Source organism: Cervus elaphus, chromosome 9 (assembly GCF_910594005.1).
Source record: "Cervus elaphus chromosome 9, mCerEla1.1, whole genome shotgun sequence".
Taxonomy (NCBI): Eukaryota; Metazoa; Chordata; class Mammalia; order Artiodactyla; family Cervidae; genus Cervus; species Cervus elaphus.
In genome coordinates this window covers 40,453,310-40,470,975 of record NC_057823.1, presented here as the reverse complement: position 1 = coordinate 40,470,975, position 17,666 = coordinate 40,453,310, and the positions used below count along the sequence as shown (strand labels likewise).

Here is a 17,666-nt window from a genome sequence, read left to right as displayed (position 1 = left end):
CTTGAAAGGTTCAGGTCTTCAAGGTCCTGCTGGGAAACGCCAAGACAGTTTGTGCCCTATGCTTAGTTGCTCAGTCTTGTCCGACTCTTTTGCAACCCCATGGACTGTAACCTGTCAGGCTCCTCTGTCCTTGGAGATTCTCCAGGCAAGAATATTGGAGTGGGTTGCCATGCCCTCCTCCAGGAGATTTTCCCAACCCAGGGATCGAACCCAGGTCTCCCGCATTGCAGGCGGATTCTTTACCCAAAACAGTATACCGGTACTCAACTTCTTCAGACCCAGAGTACAGAATCTATTGAGATCTGATGCAAGATTTAAATCCATGTCCAGCTGATATTTACTAAGTCACACTGTGTACCAAACCAGTGCGAGGTGATTCCATGAATATGAAACTAATATTTTAAGTTTACAGGAGTTCTCAACCTTGACTGTACATCAAATCACCTTGGGGAGCTTTTTGAACCTATGCCCAACATCCACCTCAGGTCAACTAAATCAATATTTCTAGGGATGGGGGTGGGTGGCCGGATGTTTTTTAAAACTCCCCAGGTGATTCTATCTGGAGTGGAGGTTGAGAACCATGGTTAGAGGTACTTAATATTAGGGAGTTCCCTGGCAGTTCAGTGGTTGAGACTCCATGCTTCCAATACAGGGGGTGCAATCCCTGGTAGGGAAACTAAGATCCTACATGCTGCTACCAAAAGATATATATATATATTTTTTTTTCACACACATATATATAAAGTACTCAACATTAAAACAGTGGTGTGAGCTCTTAAGGCTGCTGGCGTGGAAGCCCCTTCTGCTGCTTCTGCTGCTAAGTCGCTTCAGTCGTGTCAGACTCTGTGCGACCCCATAGATGGCAGCCCACCAGGCTCCGCCGTCCCTGGGATTCTACAGGCAAGAACACTGGAGTGGGTTGCCATTTCCTTCTCCAATGTAGGAAAGTGAAAAGTGAAAGAAGTCACTCAGTTGTGTCCGACTCTTAGCGACCCCATGGATTGCAGCCTACCAGGCTCCTCCGTCCATGAGATTTTCCAGGCAAGAGCACTGGAGTGGGTTGTCATTGCAAGGAAGCCCCTTACCCCTGCCCCAGTTCTCACTAGGGCAGTGGATCTCGAAGTGTGGTTCCTGGACCGTCAGCAGGGAACTTGTTAGACACACATTTTCTCTGGCTACATCCCACAGTACAGGATGAGAGAAAATCTGAGTTGGGACCCAGCAATCTATTTAACAGCTTTCCAGGAGATTCTGATACTCCTCATGTCTGAGAACCACATTCTTTAGGATTGAATGGTTATCAGGCCTGAGCGGTCTGGCTGTCCAGACAGGGCACCTTTCTTTTTGTTTTTAAAGTCATGTATGCAGAGTACATCATGAGAAATGCTGGGCTGGAAGAAGCACAAGCTGGAATCAAAATTGCTGGGAGAAATATCAATAACCTCAGATATGCAGATGACACCACCCTTATGGCAGAAAGTGAAGATGAACTAAAAAGCCTCTTGATGAAAGTGAAAGAGGAGAGTGAAAAAGTTGGCTTAAAGCTTAACATTCAGAAAACTAAGATCATGGCATCTGGTCCCATCACTTCATGGCAAGTAGATGGAGAGACAGTGGAAACAGTGTCAGACTTTATTTTTTTGGGCTCCAAAATCACTGCAGATGGTGATTGCAGCCATGGAATTAAAAGATGCTTACTCCTTGGAAGGAAAGTTATGACCAACCTGGATAGCATATTAAAAAGCAGAGACATTACTTTGCCAACAAAGGTCCATCTGGTCAAGGCTATGGTTTTTCCAGTGGTCATGTATGGATGTGAGAGTTGGACTGTGAAGAAAGCTGAGTGCCGAAAAATTGATGCTTTAGAACTGTGGTGTTGGAGAAGACTCTTGAGAGTCCCTTGGACTGCAAGGAGATCCAACCAGTCCATCCTAAAGGAGATCAGTCCTGGGTGTTCATTGGAAGGACTGATGCTGAAGCTGAAACTCCAGTACTTTGGCCACCTCATGTGAAGAGTTGACTCATTGGAAAAGACCCTGATGCTGGGAGGGATTGGGGGCAGGAGAAGGGGACGACAGAGGATGAGATGGTTGGACAGCATCACTGACTCAATGGACATGAATTTGAGTAAACTCTGGGAGTCGGTGATGGATAGGGAGGCCTGGTGTGCTGCGATTCATGGGGTCGCAAAGAGTCAGACATGACTGAGCGACTGAACTGAACTGATGCTGTTCTTGAGGAGAAGGCAGTGGCAACCCACTCCAGTACTCTTGCCTGGAAAATCCCATGGCCGGAGGGGCCTGGTAGGCTGCAGTCCACGGGGTCGCTAACAGTTGGACACTACTCAGCGACTTCACTTTCACTTTTCACTTTCCTGCATTGGAGAAGGAAATGGCAACCCACTCCAGTGTTCTTGCCTGGAGAATCCCAGGGACGGGGGAGCCCGGTGGGCTGCCGTCTATGGGGTCGCACAGAGTCTGACACGACTGAAGCGACTTAGCAGCAGCAGCAGCAGCATGCTGTTCTTGATGGATCATTTAAGCGCTTTGTTGTTGTTTGATAGCTAGACTGCTGTGCAGTTCCCTCCTTCAGGCCAACTTTAAAACTTCATCAGGCAATAGGTACGAACGCGGCCCCACCCCCACCCTCACCCTATTCTCCAGCGTAGGCAGCCCCTGTGTGATGTCACGGTTGCCTCAACGTCGTAGCCACGCCCCTGAATACGTCATAGTGTCCTGGGCATTCGAGGCACGTGGTGCCGCTGGACAACCCTGGAAAGTGCGAAGCGAGGGGCGCGCTCTGAGCCGGAATGGGCGACTGGAAAGGTTACATCAGTGCAGTGCTTCGGGACCAGCGCATCGACGACGTGGCCATCGTGGGCCACTCGGACAATCGCTGCGTGTGGGCCTCGCGGCCTGGGGGCCTGCTGGCGGCCATCTCACCGCAGGAGGTGGGTGTGCTCACTGGGCCAGACCGGAGCACTTTCCTGCAGGCGGGGCTGTGCGTGGCGGGCCGCCGTTGCTGCGTCATCCGAGACCACTTGCTGGCCGAGGGCGACGGAGTGCTGGACGCGCGCACCAAGGGTCTGGACGGGCGCGCCATCTGCGTGGGCCACACGCCTCGGGCGCTTCTCGTGCTCATGGGCCGGCGGGGCGTGCACGGGGGCATTCTCAACAAGACGATGCACGAGCTGATCCATGGGCTGCGCTCGCAGGGCACCTAGCAGGACAGCCGGCCAATCCAGAATAAAGTCTGACCTGGGCGTGTTAGATCACACTCCAGTTGTGAGGGGGAGTAGGGGGAATTGCCGATGAGGAAGGTACTTTACTAGATCCTTGCAGAAGGTGTCTGATGAGGTTGGTATTATGAGTCCAGAGGCTTCCCAGCCTTCCAGGCTCTATCTCAGGACCTCCCATGGGTGCCCTGCCTCTGGACAACTCCCTAGGCCAGAGTCTGAAGGCCTTGGTGCCTCCCCAGGGTCCCTAGGGACACCCAAGCTAAGGAGGGGGTAGCCTCAAATGCTCCAACTCAGACCTGAGTATCCTTTCCCATAAAACTTCCACAAGTCTGTGTGGGACAGACTCTAAAGGAAGTCCCCTCCCCACCCTCCCACACCACTCCCTAAGCTGGGGCCAGTGCAATTCTCACCTTCACCTAGCAAGAAGAAGCACTAGCAAGGGCTGTGGGTGGGTAACATGATGGGGTTGGTAGCTTGGAGAACAGCTCTGGGGCTTCCAGTCCCTTGCATCCCCCCACAATTCTTCAAAGGGGGTGGATGTAGGGGTGGGGAGGCAAGTGTTGTAGACCATCACAACTAGATACTGGGCCCCACAGTCTTCCTGCCACTTTGAGGTCCAAAGGCCCCAGAGATGTCCCTGGACTAGAGGGAGGAGCTTTGGCATTGCCCAGCCTTTGTCTCTCCTTCTGCAGACCTCTGCTCAGGGGGTCCCATGGGGGAGGAGGAATTGAAAAACTTGGGTGGGCTTAAATGAAGCCTGGTTTACTGCCCAAAGGCAGAGTATAAAGATGGGAGGGAAAGTGACTGGTCTCTGCCCGCTGCGCACTGGGGCCCAGGGCATGGCTTCTCTTGCCCATCTCCACCCTCCCTCTCCTTCCTCCAGGAGCCCTGACGGGGCCCCACCTGTCACTGGGTTTCTGGAGAACTGATTTTATCCCAGAGTAGGGGAGGGAGACAGGTAGAGAGCAGAGGTCAGCCTGCTGGGGTTGGGGGATAGAGGTGCACGGAGCCCTCCTTCCACTTGCCTTAAGGTAGCCCTCACGGGGGTTCCAGGGAGTTTGAATTGTGGATTGGACTCATTAGGCAGGGTCAAGAAGATTGTTGGGGAGAGCTTGTTGGCTGGCTTTTCCAGGGCACAGCAGGCTCTCTTTGGGAGGGGAGACAGTACTGCTGAGCCCCAAACCATGATCTGTTCCTCCCCTCCAGATGGAGAGCAAGCAGATTTCCAAGTGCACAATGAGAGTTTCATTTCTTTCTTTTCTTTTTAATCAGACAGTGTTAGGAAGGGGCTTGTAGTGGAGATGCAGGAACCCTGGGTGAGAATGAGGAGAATGGTATCATGGAGGAAGGAAAGTGGCAGGGAGGGGGTGAGAATTCAGGCGGTGACTCAGGCACCCACATCTTTGCCCCAGCAAACAGCTGTAGGTCACATACATGGACTCACCCTCACTCCCACCCAGCCCAGTCAGAGTTGCATGTACACAGGGACACAAGTTCAGGCTTCCAGATACATATGCAAAGGACTCACAATCATACCCAGATACCTTGCAGTTGGCATGCGGTGTCCCCACATGTGCACATACACTGACTCTCAGCTGCGTCAGCCGAGACCTCCCAGGACCTGTAGAAGCACTGGCGCATGCCCAGATGCACCCCTCTGCCCTTGCACCCTGGGCATCTCAGACACAGGCCCCTTCTGGCTCCAGGCAGCTGTCTGGGCTGGAGCCTAGAGACGGGTGGCGTTGTGGTGATGGGGCATGGCAAGGCGGGGGGAGGGTGTGGCAGGGGGCAGTTCCTCCAGGAAGACCCTGGCGGGCAGTGGGGGTGAGCGGGGCTCGGGCCTGGCGCAGCACAGGGTGGCGCGGGTGATGAGGCGGTCCAGGGGCTTCAGGGAGTGCATCCATGGGGGCAGGAAGTCCCACGTCTGCAGCCACTTGGGCAGGCACCCGGGGCTGCGACTCTGCAGCGCGCTGACAAGCACCACGAAGGCCAGCAGGGCCCCAAAGGGTGCGCCCACACCTACCATCGCCCGCCAGCCTGCCATGGAGAGCCCAAACACCATCGAGGGCAGCAGCAGGAAGCACAGGAGGAGGTAGAGGACGGCGAACCAGCGATACTTGGCCGTGCGTTTGCCCAACGCCTTGGCCATGCGGATAGGCAGGCGCGTGCAGGGCACGGGGTACCACAGCAGGATGCCAGAGATGTTGAAGAAGAAGTGGCAGAGGGCAATCTGCAGGGGAGAGGGCAGAGGGGTGGAGGCGGGCACGGGCCCTAGCTCCCGAGTCAGGATTAGATCACAGGGGACCACCAGCTCTGGGCAGCAGGAAAGTCAGCACTCAGGGCTAGCATGCCCCCAGTGAAACACTGGTACACTTCTGGACCAGTGGGTACATAACTGCTGCCCTAAACCCTCCACATTTCCCCTCACTAACCCCTCTCTCAGGAGTTCCCCAGCAGATCCCATTCGGATCCAGGAGCTGAAAGATTCATACTGATTTCTGGTTCAGAAGCTCTGGCCTCCTGAGTGAGCAACATCCTGGCTTATCCGTTACTCCTTTGCTCCTAGAAGAGCAGCCTCTTTGCTGTCTGCCCCTCAGTCCTTGATCCCCCAGATGGAGCCAGGCCCCCTCTTAACAGCACCCCTTCCTTAGAAGGTGAATCCCGCTGACTCTTGTTCATTGATTGGCATGTGTGCATGCGCACACGTCAGTCGCGTCTGACCCTGTGTTCTCAGTAATGTCTCCCTTGTTAGACTCTAAGGTCTTGACGGTGGCATGAGGTATACTTTACCCATATGATTTCCATAGAGTCTGGCATAGCAGGTGCCCCCTACTAGGCAATCAAAAACTGTTTGGTACATACTGTCTACATTGGGTCAGGCTTCCGGTGCCTGTCTTAGCCCTGTCCTTGGGAGAGGTCCCAAGCTCACCTGGAAAGCGCTGGACAGCTTCTCCCGGGGGCTGGCCAGGGCAGCCAGTATGGCCGTGGTGGTGGTACCGATGTTGGAGCCCAGTGTGAGCGGGTAGGCGCGCTCAATGCTGATCACACCGAGGCCTGGGGGCAGAGGAGAGGACACGGGCTCCCCAGCTCCCTCCTTTAGCCTTTCCCTGCCGGCCCCACCCCACCTGACCCTGCCTCCGTGTGAGGACTCACCAATGAGTGGGGTGATGGCTGAGGTGAACACAGAACTGCTCTGGACGACAAAGGTCATGCTGGCCCCTACCACCATGGCAAAGTAGCCTGTGGCCCAGGTGAAGGGGCTGGGAAAGTCTGCGAGGAAACCATCAGACATCAGAGTAGGATCAGGGGGAGGGGATTGAGAGGGGCGGGGACGTTTCTTGGGGAGGAGGTCTCCGATGCCAGCTTCCAAGTGGCACCTTGTCAGTCTCCTGCTCAACTGCGGCAGCTTCTCCTGGTCCTCCTTGATCTTGGATTAAAGACCCTTCTTAGCCTGCTTCCATCATACTTTTGCTCCCTTGTTCCTGCTGCCTGGGATAGCTTCCTCACTCCTAAATATTCATGCTTAGGACTCAGCGTGGATATCACTGCCGCTGGAGAGCCCTCCCTGACCCCAGCTCCCAGGCAGACTTTGCTTCTCCTTCCTCTGAACTCCCACAGATCCACAAATGCCCCTATTCCAGCATTTGTCATATGGCCTCTGCCCATGCCAGGTGGGGTCCCCAAAGCTCAACATGAGTCCTAAGTGAAAGTCAGATAGTGTCACTGCCCAAAGCCCCAAGTGCCCCCATCGCCCTGGATCAAGTCCAGGCTCTAAGTGCAGCCTGCAGGGCCCTGTTACCTCGCTGACCTCTTCCTGCCTCTGTCCACCTCACTCACCGAGCTCCCACTGCAGGGCTGGCCACCTATCTGTGCCACAAGCCTGCCCAGCCAAGTCCTGCCTCAGAGCCTTTGCATGTACTGTTCCCTCCACTCAAAAAGCTCTTCGGCCACGTCTGACTGCTTCATATTTAGGTCCCTGCTCAAATGTCACCTCTGCGCAGAAACCACTGACTCCCTATCAAAAGCAACTCTTCCATACTCTATTTGCTGTTTTTGCTTTCTGTTTGGCAGTTCCTGTTCCCTTTCATCTGAATTTATCCCTCCTCGATCTTTTTTTTTTTTTTTTTTTTTGCTGTCTTCCCGTGTGTGCTGTGAGCCCCCTGAGGACAAGAGGCATCTCTGTGAGGCTCACCTCTGTATCCCTCACACCACTCTCTGCTTGGTACACAGAGGGGACTTGATGACTATTTGTTAATTGAATCAAACAATGGCCTCTGGGAATCCCTTTGGAGCCACCTGCTAAAACGGAAGCAGCCACAGATTCCCAGCTTGTCAGCATCTCAGGGACCTCATATATCACCCAGTCCAACCTCTTCTTTGTTCACATGGGGAAACTGAGGCTCAAAGGTGGTACCCAGATCACACAGGACGGCAGTGGAAGGATTAACAAGATCCAGAAGGCCCATCCTGGGGCCTGCCCACCCACTGCTCGGGGCTCACCAGTGTTGATAACCTTCTGAATGACCTTGGCCACCTGGCCCTTGAGCAGAGAGTTCAGCATCTTGACAAGGAGGATGAGACAGGTGCACAGGAGGGCCAGGGAGCCAGCCAGCAGGATGAGCCCCACAGCCAGGTCAGGCAGCCCCGTGTCCACGAAGATGTGGTTGCCTGTGGGGTGGGGGAGTGGTATCAAGCTGCTGCCCCCTCAGTCCAGCTCCCAGCCCCCAACCTTTGCCACCCTCTTGGACTCAGAGCCTTGTGTTCCTTCAACCTCTACATGAGAGCCTGACCCCAGCCCAGGAGCTAGGCTGGCCAACAGCTGTCCTTCTGGGCTGGAAGCAGCAGTGGCCAGGTGGAAGATGGCCCTGCCTCTGCCAGGCTCTTCCCTGCTGGGCTGGACATCTCGCATACTGGGGGTACTCACACTTCTCCAGGGTGGCATTTCTGACCATCCGGCTGGTGTTGGCCTCTGCCCTGGGCATAGGAGTGGGAACCTAGATTAAGAGAAGAGGTCAGTTCAGTTCGGTTGCACAGTCATATCTGACTCTTTGCGACCCCATGGACTGCAGCACGCCAGGCTTCCCTGTCCATCACCGACTCCCAGAGCTTGCTCAAATTCATGTCCATCGAGTCGGGGATGCCATCCAATCATCTCATTCTCTGTCGTCCCCTTCTCCTCCTGCCTTCAATCTTTCCCAGCATCAGAGTCTTTTCTAAGGAATCAGTTCTTCGAATCAGGTGGCTAAAATATTGGAGCTGCAGCTTCTGCATCAGTCCTTCCAATGAACACTCAGGACTGGTTTCCTTTGGGATTGAATAGTTTGATCTCCTTGCAGCCCAAGGGACTCTCAAGAATCTTCTCCAGCACCTCAGTTCTATAGCATCAGTTCTTCGGCACTCAATTTTCTTTATGGCCCAACTCTCGATCCATACATGACTACTGGAAAAACTGTAACTTTGACTAGATGGACCTTTGTCAGCAAACTAATGTCCCTGCTTTTTGATACGCTGTCAAGGTTGGTCATAGCTTTTCTTCCAAGGAGCAAGCATCTTAATTTCATGGCTGAGATTGACATAGCAAGTTTAGGAACATGTGTTCTGTGACTGGGGCTAAAATGGGGGTTAGGGAGAGATGGGGGATGGAGAGGATACAGGTGGTCCCTGTGACTACCTGCCCCTGGATGCTTTGCCTGCCCTGTGCTTCCTCTGATGGTGAAATGGGGGTGAAACATCTGCCACAGGAGAGTCTGGCTGCAGTTGGCCCTCAGAATACTCTACTCCATCAGCTCACTGATCTGGCTCTCACCGGGGCCTGCAGGGGCCTCCTGATCAGAGGGTGTCTTGTCCATGTTTCTCCCACCTCTCCTGGGCCCTGGATGCTGCTGACCATAGCCCACTTCTGAAAACTCTCCCTTTCCCATCATTTATTATCAATCCCTGCCTCAGTGTACCCCTCTTCCCTGGTACCCTTGCCTCATCCTCTCCCCTCAGGCATCTTGCCCAAGTTCTGGAGTTTTCCTCAAATCCTTGTCCAGAGAGGATGGAGCAGAGGGCCCAGGCCCCATATTTCTTCCCTCCCCCACTAATGTCAGTGAAGAGGAGCGGGTTCCTGGGGAGGTTTCTTTACTCAGAGGGCCCAAGGCCAGGCAGGTAGCCTAGACGAGGGGCTCAGGCTGTGTGTGGAGGTGTTGGGAAGCATGTTGACCCTAAAGGGGCCTCAGCTGCTGAGCTCCAGACCACTGTCACTGTCTAGAGATGTAGCCCAGCTCAGCCAAAGGGCCTGCTTTTACAAGAGAAACCACAACTCTAAACATGTAGATAAAATCTCCCAATCTGTAAATGTTGGCAACCGCTTCAAGATGTACTTTACAATTCTGTGAAGGCCAGTCTGGCCTGGGGACCACTCCTTTGTAGCCTTCTTGAGTTAGGAATTTTTTTTTTTTCCCTGGCACAGCTTGTGGGATCTTAGTTCCCTGACCAGGGATCAAACACAGGCCCTTGACAGTGAAAGTGTGGAGTCCTAGTCCCTGGACTGCCAGGGAATTCCCTAAGGAGTTCTTTTTTAAAAATGCAACCTAAGGCTCCTTACCTTTCCCCCAGGATCCTGTCAGTGAAAGGGGAAAGTGGGCCAGGCTTGGCTTCAGAAAAGCCATGTCACAAAGGACAACTTGGGTCCTGGAAAGGGGTAGTGACTCCTTGGGCCCCCAGCAAAATGCAAGAACCACAGCGTCCGTCACCACATTCTGCCACCTGTGGGAGCTGATATAGACCCTGGTCCCATTCTCCCTAGGGGGTCAGCAGCTCACACCCCTCTGACCTCCCTGGGTGCTGGGGGGAGGGGCTCAAGTGGGGTATGGCACTTGGGTTTACAGCTCTTTTATGTTTTATTTTAAATTGTGTCATGTAAAGATGTTAGAGATGGGCTTCCCTGGTGGCTCAGAAGAGAAAGAATCTGCCTGCAACGTGGGAGACCAGGGTTTAATCCCTGGGTTGGAAAGATCCCCTAGAGAAGGAATTGGCAACCCACTCCGGTATTCTTATCTGGAGAATTCCATGAACAGAAGAGCCTGGTGGGCTAGAGTCCATGCTGTTTGCAAAGAGTCAGAGTGAGTGACTGAGTGACCAACACACACTTCTTAGAGATAAGAACTATTTCTGGCACATGACTTTGAGTCGGGGCTTATTTTAGCGGCATGTACTCCCCTGAGTGGGGCAGCACACTCATTTGTGCACCCATACCAGAGCCCTGGAGCACCTTCAAGCCTCGGCCATAATCACAGGCTGAGAAATCAGAGAAAATGGTCTCTGATGGGCTTGATTGCAAAAGCCTGCTGGGAAAGCAATGGTAACTGGGAGGGAGCCAGGTGTTTGCTATCAGGCAGATCTGAGTTCAGTCCTGCTTTTTATCCCAACTACCTTGCGCAGGTCATGCCACCTCACTGAGCCTGTTTTCTCTAAAGCGGGATAAGAAAAGAGCTGTGCTCAAACTCCAGCTGAGCACTCCCTGCTGTGTGACACTGGACCAAACTTGAAACCTCTCTGAGCCTCTGTTTCCTTGTCTGCAGCGTGCAGTCCATAATGTAGCCCACTTCTCCCCAGGGGCTAGTTGTGAGAAATCTGGAAAAAGAAAGTGTGGAATTTATGTGCCTGAAGAGACAACCCAAACTAAGGAGACCTCTGGCAACTGAAAATGTGAAAGCGTTAGCTGTCAGTCATGTCTAACTCTTTGTGAGCTCATGGACTGTGGCCCTCCAGGCTCCTCTGTCCACGGGATTCTCCAGGCAAGAATACTGGAATGGGTTGCCATTTCCTTCTCCAGAGGATCTTCCCAACCCAGGGATTGAACCCAGGTCTCCTGCATTGCAGGCAGACTCTTGGCCATCTGAGCCACCAGATTAAGCTCACAGAGGGATGTGAGCTCCAAGAATTCCCCCCCGCCCCGGCAGGAGGTGGGGCGGGGAAATAGCGCAGTGTTCAGGCCTGTACTGCAGCCTCTCCTCCAGGAGAAAGGGGTGTTCTAGGGTCTTTGCTTTTCTGGAAGCAGAGCGTGAGTGCTGTGCTAGTGGCGCCATCTGGTGGCGAAGAGGAGAATTCACTTTTACAGCCCTACCTATCACCCCGGAGGGTCTCCAAGTGGCTGTGGTCACCTCGTGGCATTCATGCCTGATAGGCAGAGTGGGCAATGGACACATAGGGTGGGATATACATCTGGAAGAGAAGTCGAAATGGAGAGTCAGGAGTGTGGGGTGTAGTTTCTGCCAGGACTTTGGCCCCCCCTCAGTTGCATAGACTTGGACAAACCTGTCTGAGCCTATTTAAAATGGGGTTGTGAGGGACTTCCTGTTGGTCCAGTGGTTAGGAATCTGCCTGCCAAGGCACGGGAAACAGATTGGGTCCCTGGTCCTGGAACTAAGATCCCATGTGCTGCAGAGCAACTAAGCTTCTGCATCACAACTACTGAGCCATCGAGCTACAACTACTGAGGCCCGGCGCACCCAGAGCCCGTGCCCTGCAACAAGAGAAGCCACCACAGTAAGAAGCCCACACACCACAATTAGAGCGTAGCCCCCGCTCACCGCAACTAGAAAGAGCCCACGTGCAGCAGCGAAGACCCACCGCAGCCAAAAAGTAAATAAACTTTTTAAAATGGGGTTGTGATAATCCCTGCCTCCCAGGTTGCAAGTCTTTGGAAGAAGCTTCTTTCATCCATGCATGTAGGGCTGACAATCCACAGGGTGACCACACAAGAAGGTAATTCCCAGGACAGCGTCAGGACCCCCTGAGCATCAAGAGTTGTTGGAATACTAATACCACCTCTGGCTTTTTCTTTCACCATCTGGAGAATCCCAGACTGCCAATCAGATAGGTGCCCTGGAGGCTGGCTCAGGCGAGGTTGGGCCTGGCTTGGTGAAAGCTGGAGGCAGTGAGAACAGGTCAGAAGGGAACAGGGAGACTCAGCGGCCAAAGGAAAAATGTGCAGGAGAAGCCGCCAGGGTACATGATTGTGAGCCACTTTCCTGAGGGGACTCAGAGAGAGGGCCAGAACCGGGAGCTTACCTCCCACCCCCTGCTACTCTCCAGGCCAAGGAAATTGTATCTGGACCCTGCTGTCAAGGAAAGGTTTCCCCAGGAGGGCTGGGGTGAGAAACCAGTGAGCGGGCGAGTGGTAGCAGGAGCCACAGAAGAACGTGTGAAGACAAGGAACAGGGCAGCTTGCTTCTGGTCGCTGGACCTCAGGTTCCAGGTGGATCATGTCCGCCTCACCAGCATCACTGAGGGTTCCATCAGGTGAGGGCCCCGTTTGCATCCTGCAAAGGGAGGCTGGCCGAATGCAGCTGCAGGCAGGCGGTGGGGATTTCAGTAGGCGAGGATCACCACGGCTGAGGAACTCCTTTCCACAGCTCGCTTTTTGATCAAAGTGTGTGACTCTGGTCTTTCAGGGTTTGCAGTGAAGCAGAGGGGATTTTAGTGATTCAGAGCTCTCGGAGAGTGCCCAGGGTGCTTGTGAGAAGGAGAGACGTGTTAGTGGGGTCATAAAGCCACTGTAAAAGCTGTCCGCATGCGCTTTTTGATCTCAAACTGCCTCAACACTCAGCACTGAGTTGGAGCTGTGTGCCACTCAGATGCAAAGGAAGCTTGCAGGGCCGGTTGAAAGAATGTTCTCTGTTCACGCTGGGATAAAGTCCGGGAACATCAAGTAGGGAGGGAAGAAGCTGTGCTGTTTCCTCGTCTTTCGTTTTCAATGGTGTTACTTCTTGTATGTCACAATCAAGGGGAAGTAGATACTGTGGATTATGGTTTTGATGAAGCATTTTCCTTGTTTGATGGCTGAATGAGAAAGTGCGGTAATTGCCTGCTTCCTTGTTAGCCTGGTATGATGGCTGGTCAATGAGTGTCCAACTGATCCAAACGGAGCCTCATCCCAGGCGTAAGAAGCCAGGAAACAGCAGGAAGAACACACAGGACAAGGGGACACAGGCCTGCGGCAGTCTCCGGCAGAAGGAACCCAGTATCAGTACCAGTGTCTCCAGTGAGGTCTCCATAGCCTGCTTGTCCTGCTCCTGGGCTGGTTCCCTGTTGGTCTTGGTTTTCTCAGGCATCCTTGTAGCACTCTCTCCCTACCCTTCTCTGCACATTACCTGGGCCCCCAAACACGACAGAGCTGTCACTAAGCAACTCCCTAGATCCCAATGGGGAGAGACAGCCCTAGACTGCAAGACCCACGCTCGGGGCCTTGAAGCAGTAAAATAAGCTCTAAAGGGTTTTCTAGCCTCTTGGAGCCTATTTCTTTACCTGTGAAACCACAGAGTTGAGCCAGATCAGTGGTTCTCCAACTAGTGGGCTTGTTGAAATGTAGACTCCTGGGCGCCACCAGATCTTTTTTTTGTTCTAATTTAGTGGGTCTAGGAAAGGGCCAGATACTTTGTGTCTCTAGTGGGTTCCCAGGTGATAGGTGTGCCATTGGCCCACATTTTGAGAACTGATATCTGGGCTAATTCAATGATATGCTAACTCTAATTGATTAGCAATGGCTGCCTAAAGCTGGTGTGAGGCTGGGAGGGTGTAGCAATATCCACCACAGGTGCAGTATCCCAGCAAAAGTGCCCCCTGCCTGTCCTCCCAAGCTAAAGAATTGCCAAGGTCTCTACGGAGCTTTTAAACAGACCATGACTCTAGCAGTCAGCTGTCTGAAGAGGGAGTCTTCTCACCGAGGCTGGACCCGGTACTCACCTCTGTGGGGTCTGGGTAACACCAGACCCGGATGAGGCTATGATTTCTCAGGGACTCGTCCCCCGAGGCAAGGCTGGTAATCACAGACTTGTCCAGCTGTGGGCAGTGTGGGCGATGGGTGTGAGGGTGAGGTCCTACGATCCCCCAGGGCCCCACCCCACGCCCGCCCTGCCTCTACCTGGATGATGAGCTTAGTGAAGGGCTCCGTGATGATCTTGAGCAGGTCAGGGGCATCACGGCCACCGCGGATGTTGAAGGAGGCCACCACAAGTCGAGTGATGTGGTGCAGGTACCCCGTGGCAGCCTCCAGGGGCAGCAGCACCAGAACTGACAACCAGTTAAAGCAGTCGTGTATGGTGGCCCCCGCGAAAGCCCTGGGCAGGGAGACCACATTGAAGGGCAGGCTGGAGCCAGGAGACGCTCCAACTAGGGGCTCCTGGCATGGGGGACCACCCTCCCCCAACAAGGACAGGCCCCTCACCACTCCCCCCTCACCGCCGGAAGTCAGTTCTGTCCCCCGCCTGCATCAGGGCCACGATGGTGTTGGTGACGGAGGTGCCGATGTTGGAGCCCATGATGATGGGGATGGCAGAGCTCACCTCCAGCACTGGTAGAAGAAGGCAGAAACTGGGAGGGGCTGCCACCCAACTCCTGCCCCCACAGTTCCTCCTGTCAGACCCGTGGCCCACAGTCCCACCCCAGCAGGCATTCCTGCCACGCCGCTGACTCTGCTCAGCTTTGGCATCACAGGTACGAGGGGCATGTGCTGTGTGCATGCATGTAAACTGACGTTCACGTATGCGTACTGCCCCTGCGACTATGTGAATGTGTGTGTGGGTACGTGTCCATGAGGACACGGGTCCTATATGCAATTGTGCCTCTGTGCTTGTGTGTGCACATATGTACCTGAGTGTGATGTCAGTTTCATGTATCAGCTTGGCTAGTACCCAGTTACTCAATGCAACTCTGATCTAGATGTTGCTGTGATTTCCCTCAACCATCAGTTGACCTTAAGGAAAAGAGATTAACCTCAGTAATCTGGGTGGGCCTCATCCAGTGAGATGAAAGGCCCCAAGAGCAAAACTGAGGCTTCCCCGAGAGGAAATTCCACCTGTGCCCTGCAGTATCGGCTTTTGCCTATGAGTTCTGGCCTGCCCTTCCCCGTGGCCTGCCCAGCCTGCCTCGCAATCACAATAGTCAGCTCCTGGAGATAAATCGTAGATGTCTCTATACCTCCTGCAGGTTCTGTTTCTCTGATTCCTCTGGTTCTGTCCCCCCAACTGATGGAATGAGTGACTGTGTGGCGATATGAAGGTGAGCCTTCCTGGGCCTGTACTCCCCATTTGCCATCCTTCCTGGCTCCTGGGCACCCCGCCTGGCTGAGACTCGAGGCCACGCTTTGGAGAATAGAGTGGGAGATGCCAGAGCTGCCCATTGTCCTCTGCCCCTGTCTCCTGCTATTCCCACCCAGAGCCCCAGGTCCAGGATCGAACCACCCTCACCCCCTGCACTCTCCCTGACCCTGGTGGGCCAACTCACAGCCAGAGGAAACCATGCTGACCACGATGGACGTGGAGGTGCTGGAGCTCTGTACCAGCACAGTCACCAGGATCCCCACCACCAGGCCTGCCACCGGGTTGGACAGGATGGCGTTGTCCTTGAAGATGTCACCAGCCACCTTCCCTGGGGAACATAAGCCAGCATTGTCCGAGACGCTTCGGGCCCCTTCCCTGGCCCCCTTCCCTCCGCCCTACCTCCAGCCAGCTGGAAGGCCGAGCTGAGCACGTCCAGGGAGCAGACGAAGAGATAGAGGAAGCAAAGCATCAGCGGAACCTTGAGGAGCGTCACGCCAGCCCGGCGCAGTTTCTGGACCAGTCCAGGTTCTGGAGATGGGCGGTCGTGAGCACAGGGGCTACAGCGTTCTGCCAATGACCGTCAACACCCCCGCCACCCCAACCCAGGCCCACCTGGCTTCCGCTCATCCTCCAGGGCCAGCTTGGCAGGCAGTGGGTCGTGGCACTCCACAACCTCCCCGTAGGGGCAGCCATGCTCTGGGAGGGCCACGGGGCCCATGCTGGGGAAGCCATAGGCTGAGGTCCCTGGAATCCTGTGCAAGACTGGGGAACGAGGCTGATCAGGATTTCCCTGAGGCCCCATTTCCCAGAGAGGGTTGGAGGGGTTGGGCGGAGGGCTAGAGTCCTCCCTCCGGGGTGGGGACGTATGCAACAGAGGGCAAACAGGGTCCAGGGGTGGGAGTAGCACTCACCCTGTGGGCTGGGCACGTAGGCAAAGGCCGCTCCATGCATCACGTGCCCCCCACGAACGGGGAGTGGGGAGACAGCCCGGCCCCCCAGCTTCTCTCTGTAAGACATCATCTCAGGTGCACGCTGTGGGCCTGTGTGTCAGAGGCATGGCAACACTGAGTGATGACTGCTGTGTCCTGGAAACTGACACACACTCACACACTCATCCCCCTACATCCACACCCATGCACTCGCACAAACGCCCGTGGTGTGTGATCCCGAACACACCCCCAGCGAAGCATACCTTCCACCACCACACACACCCAGAGAGGCACACAGGTGCTCAGCACAGATTTGGGGATTCATTCATTCAGCAAGTATTTATTGAGCACCTACTCTTTCTAAGGCACTGGGCTCGATGCTGGAGTACAGCTAGCTAAACAGGTACAGCTTCTGCCCCCAGGAAGCTCCAAGTCTAGCAGAGAAACAGATGTCAATGAAATAATCCCTCAGATGGATGGAACGTGGCAACAGGAGCAAGCATTCTCATGACAGAGGAAGGTACCACCAGAGGTGTCCCAGAGGTACAGGGGTTCACCCTCACAAGTGCACCTCTTTCCCTATCCATCCCTACCCTCCCCCGCCCCAGCAATAAACAAACACTGACGGGACTTTCTGCCATGTATGAGGCTCAAACCAGGACTGGTTTAGTTAGGGAGGGTCCCCACCCTGACCCCAAGTCTGGGAAGTCTCCAATTTGCTTTAGGACCCCTGGAACTGCCCCAGGAGTTCTAGGTGGCTGTTGGGGTGGGAGTACCCCCGTCTACTTCAGCACCCCCACCCTCCACCCCCAACCTTATTCCAAGGGTCCTGACTGTTGGGGCTGGGGACCATGCAGAGCTGAACTCCAAGCCCTGGAAGAGCATGAGTCCATTCTACAGACTCTGAGGCAGTGAGCCAGGCTGGGCTGGGACCGAGATGTTACAGGGAACGGGAATGGGAGCACAGTAAGGACAGAGGTGAGGGGCCCATTTTCTGCTGAGATGGGGATGGGATTGGGATGGGGGACTCTGGACTCACCTTGGTGTTCTGTGTTTCAGCTCCTGCCCAGCAGCTCAGGGAAGCCCTAGGAGCCTGAGGAGAAGCTGGGACCTTCTCTTTATACCTTTGGGTCAAGGGCAAAGTCCCTAGAATCCTAGCTTCCCTCCCTCTGTTCCCCAATTAACTTCATCCCGGAGATTCCTCCTGGTTAATTGCTAATCGTCAGCTCTGCAGGGGGAGTCTGTGAATAGGCTCTTTCCTCTCCCACAGATACCCAGCCTGAACTGTGACTTAACCAGCAAGGAGGGCACAGATGATCCCGTGTCCCTAGGCAGAGATCCTGATGCCACTCAGGCACCTCACTCCCAGAGTCCCCAGAGATGCCATGGCTCTGGCCTCTTTCCCTCATTCTT

The 17,666-nt window shown here is 54.4% G+C and overlaps 2 protein-coding genes across 3 annotated transcripts; one reads left to right on the top strand and one right to left on the bottom strand.

Annotated features, from left to right (window-relative positions):
- The first annotated feature begins 2,455 nt into the window (after positions 1-2,455).
- Positions 2,456-3,266, top strand: PFN3 (profilin 3). Its single transcript, XM_043912384.1, has one exon. The coding sequence runs from the start codon at positions 2,810-2,812 to the stop codon at positions 3,221-3,223; it is 414 nt and encodes a 137-aa protein (XP_043768319.1). The 5' UTR covers positions 2,456-2,809; the 3' UTR covers positions 3,224-3,266.
- A 1,215-nt stretch (positions 3,267-4,481) lies between these two features.
- Positions 4,482-17,362, bottom strand: SLC34A1 (solute carrier family 34 member 1). Of its 2 annotated transcripts, XM_043912381.1 has the most exons (14): positions 17,293-17,362; positions 16,609-16,687; positions 16,236-16,364; positions 15,937-16,086; positions 15,724-15,852; positions 15,509-15,652; positions 14,465-14,576; positions 14,148-14,343; positions 13,970-14,065; positions 8,163-8,232; positions 7,739-7,906; positions 6,392-6,508; positions 6,168-6,292; positions 4,482-5,468 (listed from the first exon to the last, which is right to left on the bottom strand). In XM_043912381.1, exons 3-14 carry the CDS (start codon positions 16,342-16,344, stop codon positions 4,965-4,967), a joined length of 1,920 nt encoding a protein of 639 aa, XP_043768316.1. In that variant the 5' UTR covers positions 16,345-16,364; positions 16,609-16,687; positions 17,293-17,362; the 3' UTR covers positions 4,482-4,964. The 2 variants fall into 2 exon arrangements, with proteins under 2 accessions (XP_043768316.1, XP_043768317.1); XM_043912382.1 differs by lacking the exon at positions 13,970-14,065.
- Between the last annotated feature and the right edge of the window lie 304 nt (positions 17,363-17,666).

What these genes read in the sequence shown, in the direction of transcription:
- PFN3 (XM_043912384.1), top strand. Translation starts at nt 2,810, where the DNA reads ATGGGCGACTGGAAAGGTTACATCAGTGCAGTGCTTCGGGACCAGCGC.
- SLC34A1 (XM_043912381.1), bottom strand. Translation starts at nt 16,344, where the DNA reads ATGATGTCTTACAGAGAGAAGCTGGGGGGCCGGGCTGTCTCCCCACTC. An exon ending in GTTACCCAGACCCCACAGAG is followed by an intron (nt 8,233 to 13,969) that starts GTGAGTACCGGG and finishes CTCTTAATCTAG; the next exon opens with GTTCCCACTCCTATGCCCAG. An exon ending in TCAGAAGGTTATCAACACTG is followed by an intron (nt 6,509 to 7,738) that starts GTGAGCCCCGAG and finishes GTTTCCTCGCAG; the next exon opens with ACTTTCCCAGCCCCTTCACC.